Source organism: Oncorhynchus tshawytscha, unplaced genomic scaffold, assembly GCF_018296145.1.
Source record: "Oncorhynchus tshawytscha isolate Ot180627B unplaced genomic scaffold, Otsh_v2.0 Un_contig_5878_pilon_pilon, whole genome shotgun sequence".
Classification (NCBI taxonomy): Eukaryota; Metazoa; Chordata; class Actinopteri; order Salmoniformes; family Salmonidae; genus Oncorhynchus; species Oncorhynchus tshawytscha.
In genome coordinates this window covers 20,012-32,224 of record NW_024607838.1, presented here as the reverse complement: position 1 = coordinate 32,224, position 12,213 = coordinate 20,012, and the positions used below count along the sequence as shown (strand labels likewise).

The 12,213-nt window shown below is 43.1% G+C and overlaps 1 protein-coding gene across 3 annotated transcripts; it reads left to right on the top strand.

Moving 5' to 3' along the window:
- Window positions 1–229: 229 nt before the first annotated feature.
- Window positions 230–11,969, top strand: LOC112241577 (zinc finger protein 37). 3 transcript variants are annotated; one of them, XM_042312672.1, is made up of 7 exons: window positions 230–317; window positions 1,130–1,332; window positions 2,079–2,180; window positions 5,461–5,556; window positions 5,722–5,832; window positions 7,459–7,591; window positions 7,715–11,969. In XM_042312672.1, exons 1-7 carry the CDS (start codon window positions 296–298, stop codon window positions 8,944–8,946), a joined length of 1,899 nt encoding a protein of 632 aa, XP_042168606.1. In that variant the 5' UTR covers window positions 230–295; the 3' UTR covers window positions 8,947–11,969. The 3 variants fall into 3 exon arrangements, with proteins under 3 accessions (XP_042168606.1, XP_042168608.1, XP_042168607.1); XM_042312673.1 differs by lacking the exon at window positions 230–317 and adding an exon at window positions 348–711; XM_042312674.1 differs by lacking the exons at window positions 7,459–7,591; window positions 7,715–11,969 and adding an exon at window positions 7,107–7,163.
- The last annotated feature ends 244 nt before the right edge of the window (window positions 11,970–12,213 follow it).

Genomic DNA, 12,213 nt, shown 5'->3' with positions numbered 1-12,213 from the left:
CCTGTATTAATTGTTACCCAGAAATGATTTGATATTGAGATTAAAAACGGTTGCATTGGACCTTTAAAAAAAAACCTCTTTCTCTAAGAAATTGTATTGGTATAAAATAATTAAATTTTCAATACCCTTTATCAATGGTGCCAATAATTATGGACGTGACTGTAAATGAATCGTTTGACACTTTTCTACTATAGCATGGGGGACTTTTATTTTGAAATTCCCCCAAATTCCGTGACCCGGATTTGACCTGTTAGTCCTACTGGCAAGAACACGTAGCTAGCTAACAAAGCTCGAAATGCAACATCTCAAGGATAAAGGTAACTAGTAGCTAGACAGGAGTTAGCTATCGTTGCAGTGTGGTAGCATCTGCAGAGAAATGTTCCTAAAATTGTTCTTTCTTTGGCCTCTGTCTCATAGCTAACTAACTAACTAACTAGCTAAAGTGAGTTATTTAAGTTGCGATCAAGTGATAGCTAAGCTAGCGAGCTATATAAACTAGCCTATTACGAATTCGGCCGGAAAATTTTTATTTTGTCATTTTCCGTGGAAGCTTCACGTTATGTCAAGAGCAGCATTTGTATTTATTAGGGATCCCCATTAGTTCCTGCCAAGGCAGCAGCTACTCTTCTTGGGGTCCAGACACACCAAAGCACCCAGATTACATATAAAACAGTGAACTATATTTGTGCTGAATGAACTAAAGATAAAATAGTACGTCATATAACATCCCTACATCACAACATATCCACTACACAACATGTTAAATACCCCCATACAATTTTGAACATTTTTATTTAACTAGGCAAGTCGGTACTAGAACAAATTCTTATTTACAATGACAGCCTAACCCGGACGAAGCTGGGCCAATAGTGCGCCACCCTATGGAACTCCCAATTACGTCTGGTTGTGATACAGCCTGGAATCGAACCAGGGTCTGTAGTGACGCCTCAAGTTCTGAGATGCAGTGCCTTAGACTGACTTGCCTGGTTAAATAAAATATAGTCCTCAGGGATAATTAGCAACATGGAATCATTTGGTAATGCCTAACTTTATTTCTGTACACTCAGGTTGACTTCCCCAGGGAATGGCCCACAAACAAATGTCGTCTTTTCTGAATCTTTGCCCGTAGGTCAATTTCTTCCCCCAGCGTCTCTGCGTCTTTTGGTTCCTCCGCTGCGGCTGGTGTCTGCAGCTCTATGGCAGGTTGTTCAGCGGAGAGACGTCATGGACTACGGCTTGGTGGAGGAGTTTGTCGTCACTGTGTTGGATGTAGTCCCAGATCTGATGAGTTACAGAGAGAAAGTCCAACTCATCATGGGTCTGAGGGCACAGGTGAGAGATGGGGCTGATGGGTGGAGAGGGGGAAGGAGAGACGGGGCTGATGGGTGGAGAGGGGGAAGGAGAGACGGGGTGGAGAGGGGGAAGGAGAGATGGGGCTGATGGGTGGAGAGGGGGAAGGAGAGACTGGGCTGATGGGTGGAGAGGATGAAGGAGAGATGAGACTGATGGGTGGAGAGGGTGAAGGAGAGATGAGACTCAGGAGAACCCATTGTTTCAACACCGGGGGGGTGAGGTCACTTCATTAGATGCATGTAGTAGTTTGGTTATAATCTGGGTAATTCTATAAGAAGTAATTAGCTTCAGAACTAGGCTATACCACATTGCATTGCTATAGAAATGGATATAGTCCCGTGAAGAAGTATTCTCCCAACGGCACCGTTTTCTTAGACACGCCGTCTCCGTTTCCATAGACACGCTGCCTACAACACTGTCTCCGTTTCCATAGACACACCGTCTCCGTTTCCATAGACACGCTGCCCACAACACCGTCTCCGTTTCCATAGACACGCTGCCTACAACACCGTCTCCGTTTCCATAGACACGCTGCCTACAACACCGTCTCCGTTTCCATAGACACGCGGCCTACAACACCGTCTCCGTTTCCATAGACACGCGGCCTACAACACCGCGTTAAAACGTCTCCGTGGGAAAAAGGCTAATCTCAGCTGCAGTCAATACACTGGTTTTGTTTGCTGGAATTCTTCAATTTAAAAAAAAAAAACTTTTATTCCCATCAGCTGGTTCTGAAGTTGTTGTACTCAGAACACCTCGACTCTGACACCATCCAGTCACACCTGAACAGGATGAAAACCTGTAGCATCACTCATAGGGACAACCAGGTGAGTGTCACTCAATGACATTGTAACTCTGCTGGTATTACTTGTAGTGGTCGATACCAAACCATAGTGACAGAAACACGGCTCACCTTTGTATCGGTGTCATAATGGCTTCTGGGACAGCATGGCCAGCGCCATTGAGGAATGTCTCCATTTTAAAGAAGTCCATTTTCTTCTTAGTGTAAAACTAATATTGGTGATGTACCGCCACCTGCAGTGCTGGGGTCTTGAACCGAATCTAGTGTGTCATTCATTTAGTGTGGCCACTAGATGACAGTCATATAACATAAAGCAATTTAAAAACAATAGCACTCTATATGAAAAAGAAGCCATTCGCTCTGATCATTGGCTGATCGCTCCCAACCCATAGGAATCCCCACCCAGTTGACTACTTTAAAATGGTGGAAGCCTTCAATGTCATTATCCATTATCCATGCTAAAATGGGTTATATCCATCCAGAGAGGGACGTCAACGACATTCACACAGCTTGAGATTGTGCCATGTGCTCTGGTTAGCCAGGCAAGGTGTTCTAGATGCTGGCTCATTTGATTTATTCACTCTGCTATCCATACTTCCTGTTAGTCACTGTGCTGTCCATACTTCCTGTTCGTCACTGTGCTATCCATACTTCCTGTTAGTCACTGTGCTATCCATACTTCCTGTTAGTCACTGTGCTATCCATACTTCCTGTTAGTCACTGTGCTATCCATACTTCCTGTTAGTCACTGTGCTATCCATACTTCCTGTTATTCACTCTGCTATCCATACTTCCTGTTAGTCACTGTGCTATCCATACTTCCTGTTAGTCACTGTGCTATCCATACTTCCTGTTAGTCACTGTGCTATCCATACTTCCTGTTATTCACTGTGCTATCCATACTTCCTGTTATTCACTCTGCTATCCATACTTCCTGTTATTCACTCTGCTATCCATACTTCCTGTTAGTCACTCTTATATCCATACTTCCTGTTATTCACTGTGCTATCCATACTTCCTGTTATTCACTGTGCTATCCATACTTCCTGTTATTCACTCTGCTTTCCATACTTCATGTTAGTCACTGTGCTCTCCATACTTCCTGTTATTCACTGTGCTCTCCATACTTCCTGTTAGTCACTGTGCTATCCATACTTCCTGTTAGTCACTGTGCTATCCATACTTCCTGTTAGTCACTGTGCTATCCATACTTCCTGTTAGTCACTGTGCTATCCATACTTCCTGTTAGTCACTGTGCTATCCATACTTCCTGTTAGTCACTGTGCTATCCATACTTCCTGTTAGTCACTGTGCTATCCATACTTCCTGTCAGTCACTGTGCTATCCATACTTCCTGTTAGTCACTGTGCTATCCATACTTCCTGTTAGTCACTGTGCTATCCATACTTCCTGTTAGTCACTGTGCTATCCATACTTCCTGTCAGTCACTGTGCTATCCATACTTCCTGTTAGTCACTGTGCTATCCATACTTCCTGTCAGTCACTGTGCTATCATACTTCCTGTTAGTCACTGTGCTATCCATACTTCCTGTTAGTCACTGTGCTAGCCATACTTCCTGTTAGTCACTGTGCTATCCATACTTCCTGTTAGTCACTGTGCTATCCATACTTCCTGTTAGTCACTGTGCTATCCATACTTCCTGTCAGTCACTGTGCTATCATACTTCCTGTTATTCACTCTTCTATCGATACTTCCTGTTATTCACTGTGCTATCCATACTTCCTGTTATTCACTGTGCTATCCATACTTCCTGTTATTCACTCTGCTATCCATACTTCCTGTTAGTCACTGTGCTATCCATACTTCCTGTTAGTCACTGTGCTATCCATACTTCCTGTTAGTCACTGTGCTATCCATACTTCCTGTTAGTCACTGTGCTATCCATACTTCCTGTTAGTCACTGTGCTAGCCATACTTCCTGTTAGTCACTGTGCTATCCATACTTCCTGTTAGTCACTGTGCTATCCATACTTCCTGTCAGTCACTGTGCTATCCATACTTCCTGTCAGTCACTGTGCTATCATACTTCCTGTTAGTCACTGTGCTAGCCATACTTCCTGTTAGTCACTGTGCTAGCCATACTTCCTGTTAGTCACTGTGCTATCCATACTTCCTGTTAGTCACTGTGCTATCCATACTTCCTGTTAGTCACTGTGCTATCCATACTTCCTGTCAGTCACTGTGCTATCATACTTCCTGTTATTCACTCTTCTATCGATACTTCCTGTTATTCACTGTGCTATCCATACTTCCTGTTATTCACTGTGCTATCCATACTTCCTGTTATTCACTCTGCTATCCATACTTCCTGTTAGTCACTGTGCTATCCATACTTCCTGTTATTCACTCTGCTATCTATACTTCCTGTTAGTCACTCTGCTATCCATACTTCCTGTTATTCACTCTGCTATCCATACTTCCTGTTAGTCACTGTGCTATCCATACTTCCTGTTATTCACTGTGCTATCCATACTTCCTGTTATTCACTGTGCTATCCATACTTCCTGTTTGTCACTCTTCTATCCATACTTCCTGTTATTCACTGTGCTATCCATACTTCCTGTTAGTCACTGTGCTATCCATACTTCCTGTTATTCACTGTGCTATCCATACTTCCTGTTATTCACTGTGCTATCCATACTTCCTGTTATTCACTGTGCTATCCATACTTCCTGTTATTCACTGTGCTATCCATACTTCCTGTTATTCACTGTGCTATCCATACTTCCTGTTATTCACTGTGCTATCCATACTTCCTGTTATTCACTGTGCTATCCATACTTCCTGTTAGTCACTGTGCTATCCATACTTCCTGTTAGTCACTGTGCTATCCATACTTCCTGTTAGTCACTGTGCTATCCATACTTCCTGTTAGTCACTGTGCTATCCATACTTCCTGTTAGTCACTGTGCTATCCATACTTCCTGTGATATCCATACTTCCTGTTAGTCACTGTGCTATCCATACTCCCTGTTATTCACTGTGCTATCCATACTTCCTGTTATTCACTCTGCTATCCATTCTTCCTGTTAGTCACTGTGCTATCCATACTTCCTGTCAGTCACTGTGCTATCATACTTCCTGTTATTCACTGTGCTATCCATACTTCCTGTTAGTCACTGTGCTATCCATACTTCCTGTTAGTCACTGTGCTATCCATACTTCCTGTTAGTCACTGTGCTATCCATACTTCCTGTTAGTCACTGTGCTATCCATACTTCCTGTTAGTCACTGTGCTCTCCATACTTCCTGTTAGTCACTGTGCTATCCATACTTTCTGTAGATTTGTGATCCTGAGGTGGAGGCATCAGAATCCAACTTCCTGAAGCTGATTAAAACGCTGCTGGAAGACCCAGTTGAGAGAGATCGCTTCTTTCAGGTCAGTGACTAAAGTAGCTGATTCTGTTTATGATGATGATGATGGGGACGAGGAGGATAATAACTCCAAGGTGTTGAATGCTTTGTCAAGGTAATGTTCAATGCTTAGATAATAGATTTTTTTAAAAGAACTGTCCTATTCTCTACTTCTTTGGTTGTTTCTCAGAACGTTTTTCCAGAGGAATTCGGCTCAAAGTATCACTCCGCACTGCAGACTCTGGTGTGGGAGTTCCTCTCCAGACTGGAGAAGCTGCTTCCAGCACCGACCCTTCAACAGGTACCACCATAACGCCTTAGTATCTTCATCAGCCTCGGACTGAGGCTTCATACATCAGGGTGATGCCAAACATTTACACAAATGCAAAAATATCCATTCATATTCATTGGATGAATAGATGCATAAACGTTTTTTTATTTTACCTTTATTTAACTAGGCAAGTCAGTTAAGAACAAATTCTTATTTTCAATGACGGTCTAGGAACAGTGGGTTAACTTCCTGTTCAGGGGCAGAACGACCTTGTCAGCTCGGGGGTTTGAACTTGCAACCTTCCGGTTACTAGTCCAACGCTCTAACCACTAGGCTACCCTGCCGCCCCAGTGTAAGGTATATTTTATACCATTGTGCGTTTTAATACCATTCATGCATATTGTCAGCGTCCTGGAAAAACACTGTTTCTTTTCAGATGTATTAATGTGGTATACTTCAGCAGCCACACTTTAAATATTGTACAACTTAATTTTGCCTTGTAGTTATTCTTTGGAACGCGACTCGTCTAACACCGTCTAAGCCATTCAAAACTTTAAAACGTGCAGACTGGTCTGGAATAGTATGCTTAAATACACATTTTTGAAACCATTTATACTTTAAAAACTATTAAATTTTTTTTCCTTCAAAAAAAAACTTAATCCACTTTAATGGAATTTTCTTCCAACATTCTAACGCTTCTATTGTTGAATACTCCCGTGACTTTCTGTTCACTGTAAACATTGTCACTTTTGATGCAAATCAGCGGACTTTGACCACTTTCCCAACAACTTAGACTAAAACTTACAACATCTTAAGGCTGTTTTATACTTGGCCTAACGACGTGTTTGTAGACTATTACAATTTCGTCAAGTGTCGTTGGTCAAAACGACATTTCATTTCATACTCCGGTGGACTTGACTGTCTGTCGACCGTAGCTGCGACTGTCGGTTTCCATGTTGATGTTTGCAGACGTAAAACTGAACTTTGACCTCCGTTTTCGGAGTCCGTTGTCATGGTTACCAGAAACGAGAGCGGGCACACGTTCTAAAAAGATCTTTAAGTAGAATGCCCGGCTTTTATTTCGTCACATTATTTAGATCTTGTTGTAATTTATCTTCCTGTAATGATGACTACAAATGAGCTAAAGTTAAGACGTTGTCAGCTATATGCTCTGGTCATTATTTTAACTGGCTAGGCAGCTAGCTAACAAGCTAGAAACAAAACAAACATTGTTTAGGAAGTTGAGGTTATGATATTCTAGAACTGGATCTGTTGTTGTTGTCAAGCCCTTCTCTTTCCCTCAGACTGCATCTTGGTTTCTACAACAAGTTAGACAAAAAACGTAGTGTATGAAATCCTAGTCTACTCTGCTTTTCAAATCTAAAATCACAACACTTCTACCACAAAAATACATTCAAATATCTCAAGCAAGTCACACAATTTTTCTTTATGGACAATTACAATCTAGTTGCTTGTATTAAAAGTTCACAAGGTAATTTGAATTCCTTTTATTAATTATACTACAGTCAGGACGTGGAACAATAACAGCTTTTTTTATGTAAAAAAGACAAATAATAGTCAAAAAATGTAAATTTTCTAGGGCAACGAGGTTATGATATTATAGAACTGGATCTGTTGCCCTTCTCTTTCCCTCAGACTGCATCTTGGTTTCTACCTGACCCCTCTGTCCTGGAGGAGTGTGGGCAGTCTGTGCGTCACCCTCAACCTTTGAGGACCCTTCTCCAGTACCACACCAACCTTTCTCCAGACCCACATGTTGAGGCCAATGGTAGGAGTAGAAGACTTTTGAAAAATGAGGGAATTATATTTTTATGTTCCTTATGTTTTTTTGACATTCATGTTTTGATATTGCCTTTTCTTCTTCTCTTGTCCTCGGCTCTGTCATCTGAAGACAACAACATCCTGTCTCCATCTCCCCGAGAGTCATCCACTGACCAATCTGACCCAGAGAACCAATCAGAACCCATACAGACATTTATGACCATTCAAAGCCCTGCATCATATTGTTGTGAGTCAGAAATGACACCTTCGCTGGATTACAGGGAGAGTCAACGAGGGATGAATTTAGACCGCACTGCAAATGTTGACATTTTGCCTTCGAATGAAGAGGTAGAGTGTGTAAACAAGGAAACTCTTGACAAAGAGAGTGAAATGGATCAGGCTTTTCTTCACCTTCGTGCTGACAGTGGGCCGAAAATCCAGCCGGGAGCTCACCGCTTCAAAAAGGAAGTGCAGGACGTTTCTAATTTGTCTACGTCCTGTCGGCTCCGTCAGCCCACGGTGCTGCTGCACAGACTTGACATTACTGATACGCTGTCACCTGTGTCTGAGGTCTTTCCAACGCCGAGCAGAGAGAGGCTTCAGATTGACAATGTGGAAACCCAAGGACGGAGAGAAGACCGGGTCGTATCACAAAAGAGGGAGAGGAATGTCGAAGTAGAGCCCTCAGATAGCCAACCTCGATATTCTCTGGTTCCTGGCCCATGTCGTACTAAGGGGCAGCCTAAAAGAAGCAAGCGTGTCAAAATATGCTCCTTGTGTGGGAAAACTTTCAGGGAAGCAAAGGATTTGACAGCACACATAACATCTCACACTGAACAGAGGCCTTACCAGTACATCCTGTGTAGACAAGACGTTGAACACCATGAGGACTTACAGAAGCATCGGCAGAATGTGTGTGAGGCGGCAGCTCAACCAGAAGAGGATAACACATCTGCGACATCGACGAGGGATTGCACAGAGATATCTCAGCCCCGACCAGGAGCTCACCGCCTCGAAAAGGAAGTGCAGGACATTTCTAATTTGTGCAGGACATCGACGGAGGATTGCACAGAGATATCTCAGCCCAGCGACACTTTAACTCAGAGAAGGCACATGACAACCCAACACGGTAAACCAAGACAGTCTTCCAAAGTCACCAAATGCGCTGTGTGTGACGAGACCTTCAGTAAGGCATCGCACCTGGGATACACACCTGGGAAGCTCCTCAACTGTGGGGATGTTTCTGAGAACTCCACTTTGAAGAAACACAAAAAAGTGTGTTTGAAGACAAAGAAACATCTCTCTTGCTCTCTGTGCGGAGACACCTTTGATCCTCTGAGCCAAACGAGCGTGAGGACGTGAACCCACAGCAACTTCCGAGGGAGGCTCTTCCAGAGGCCGGCGCTGTTCTGGCAGCAGTAGAAAATTCGACAGAGATACCTCAGCCCTCAAACACAACACCCCAAAACCCAACCACCTCCAATGCTCTGCCCTTTCAGCTAGCTAATCATTACAGAAAATGCCTTTTATGTAAAGAAGCTTTTGATAACGGAGAAGACCTGAGAAGACATCTGAGATTTCAACATGGTGTACTTCCTTACCTGTGTTTTAAATGTGGGGAGAGTTTCCAAAGCACCTCTGATCAGAAGAAACACTCGGACCAGTGTTCTGGTCAAAACATTCCAGAGTCCAGGAAGTGTCCCGGTTGCAGGACGAGGACTTCTCAATATAGACAGCAGCAGCAGCAGGAAATGACAAGTCAGGAAGTGAACCTTAAAAGACACCAGACAGCCTGGTCGCCACTACATACAGGGGAAAACAAGATGGAGACCCCACAGTCCAGCAGCACGGACGTCGACTTCTCAAATGACTCTCGGCAACACCGGCTAAACCAATCCGTCGATCAATCAAAGTTATTTGTAAGGTGCTTTTTCGATCAGCGAACTGCTCTTACAGTAAGCAGGTCTAGACCCCGGAGAGAGAACCGCTGTGATGAGAGGGACTTTCAGACACAGCAAGACTTTAATGAGGAAGTCAATCCAAGTCAAACCCTAAGGGAGGTTGACCCAGCAGGTGGAGGCACATCTCAGCCTTCAAGGGGGAACGGGATAGAGACTCCCCAGCCCCACAGTACTGAATCCCAGAACCCAACAACCTGCGCCGCTTCCCCCACTCTGCCCCCTGGTGTGAATTTAGATTCTAGAACATGTCACGTGTGTTCCAAGAGTTTTCGTAGGAAACAATCCCTGATTTTACATCTGAGACGTCACGGTGAAGGGGCCATTAAGTGTCCCATATGTTCAAGGTGCTTTGGTCGCAACAGGGATTTAAAGTTTCACCTGGCCAACAAATCAGGTTGTGGGCCAACGCGGCGTAATCTTACCACCGTAATCGTTCCCACAAAAGACACGCCGGTCTTCACCTGCCCTGAATGTCTGCAACAGTTCACAAGCGAAAAGAAACTGAAATCCCACATGGTATGTCACACAGGAGAGGGGTTCTCCTGTAGCTTTTGTGGCAAAATGTTTTCTGGACACAACCAATTGAAGTTTCATATTCGTTGTCATAGTTACAGGCCTTATCTATGTGATACGTGTGGCAAGGACTTCCCATCTCAGAGTGCGTTGGAATCACACGAGCGTGTGCACACAGACGAGCGGGCATACTCTTGCACAGACTGTGGGAAAACCTTTAAGCGTAAGGGTACGCTGACACAACACCGACTGATTCATACAGGGGAGCGGCCATTCGCGTGTGCTCTCTGTCGAGTACGCTTTACCACCAATAAGCATCTGAAACTGCACATGATGTGTCACACGGGGGAGAGGCCTTTTAAATGTCCGGTTTGTGGGAGGGGCTTTAGACAGAAAGGCGATTTGAGACAACATCAAGCTTTGTGTTCCTAGTTGCCTTGGGGGCTCAAGAGGTTAAGATAAAGAGTTCTTATGTTCTTATTGTGTCTGTCAGTATTCCGACGTTCTAATTCCGTCTCACCCTGCGTTCATAACATCTGGTAAATTAGTGAATTCCAGCAATCCGACTGTGTGAAGAATCCACTTGAACGCCTCTCCAACTGGTAACTACTTGTGAAGGAAACGTATCTGTCATCTCTGAGCTTCCGGCTTCTGCCACATGCGGAACTCTGACGTCACAAAGGAAATCACCTTTGATAACAGCATTTTTTGGCAGTTAAATGCAACAACAAAACATTATTTATAAAAATACATTTAAAAATCTATTAATGTGTTTTTTTGAAAACAAGTTGTTATTGAGCAGGTTGCTGTACTTTCAGTTTGTGGTTGAAACAGTTTTGCCATCCAGCCAATCGGCGTTTTCTAAATTGGTTCAAAGCATGTGAATGTACACAACTCGTTGCGCCCAGTTTCCCGTTTGTCATGAAGGCAGCATAAAGCACGTTCATGGGAAGTGCCGCAGGTGCATTCCATTACGGTTTGGAATGGAGACTTCAACTTACGATTTTAACGAGGTTATCAATTAGTCTATTAGACCAATGTCAATGGGGATGTTTCGAAATGCAATAGACCTTTACCACCCGTCGCATAAATAAGGCGAATTAAGTACGACATGAATGGTTTAATTTTTTTGGTCCATGGCTGTCTTATTGCAACGATCCAGAACTTTCTGAGAGTTGATTAAATATTGTCGGGTTATCTGATTGGAGGAATCACTGAAGACTGAAACGCTGATAACATGCTGTTGTAACAGATCTCTCAGTGGGCAGATGTTCCATTGGGTACGTTGTTGAGGGGGATGTTGCACTGCCCAGTTTCAAGCACGCGTGTTGAAGTCTGAATACTGCGGCTCGTGCCAGTAAAACTCATAATTCAGCCAACTCTGAAAAGATTACTCGTCATTTTGATTTGTGATATACACTAACCAGATGTATTTTGTCGGGTAAATTAGATTCCTGTTGGGTGGTTCTTATCAACAGACTAAAACCCTTCTACCTTTTCCACACAAAAAAAACTGCTTCTTTGAGTTAATTTTGAATTCTCCATAATGAATGAGTTAATTTTGAATTCTCCATATTGAATGAGGTCATTTTGAATTCTCCATATTGAATGAGGTCATTTTGAATTCTCCATATTGAAGGAGGTCATTTTGAATTCTCCATATTGAATGAGGTCATTTTGAATTCTCCATATTGAATGAGGTCATTTTGAATTCTCCATATTGAAGGATGTCATTTTGAATTCTCCCTTTTTGAATGAAATAATCTAATCTGTTGAAAAAGTTATTTTTTTGAAAATGACAAACTTCTTATCTTTGTAAAACAGCCAATTGTATATATCCTTTACAAAACTGCAACTATATGTCTACAAGAATTGTAATAAACATAACAGCAACCCATGCATTATCCTCAATTTTATCATGCTTCCATTTTGTACGTTACAATTTGTTCTATGATGTAATGAACGGTTAGAAACACGGGGTCCCTCTGGTCTTCGGGTCCACAACAGGTTCCCCTCTGGTTGTACAGGGTATTCTGAATCTTCTGGTCGGGTCCCGGTAACGCCAAAATAATGGTCGGGTCCTGGTTACCCCCATCATGGTCGGGTCCCGGACCCCATCATGGTCATGTCCCGGTACCTGGGCAGTGTCTGGTTA

Bases quoted from the DNA above. Each gene is read 5' to 3' on its own strand.
- LOC112241577 (XM_042312672.1), top strand. From the start codon at position 296: ATGCAACATCTCAAGGATAAAG. The intron at 318-1,129 runs GTAACTAGTAGC...CTTTGCCCGTAG, and splicing joins GCAACATCTCAAGGATAAAG to GTCAATTTCTTCCCCCAGCG. The intron at 7,592-7,714 runs GTAGGAGTAGAA...TGTCATCTGAAG, and splicing joins CCCACATGTTGAGGCCAATG to ACAACAACATCCTGTCTCCA.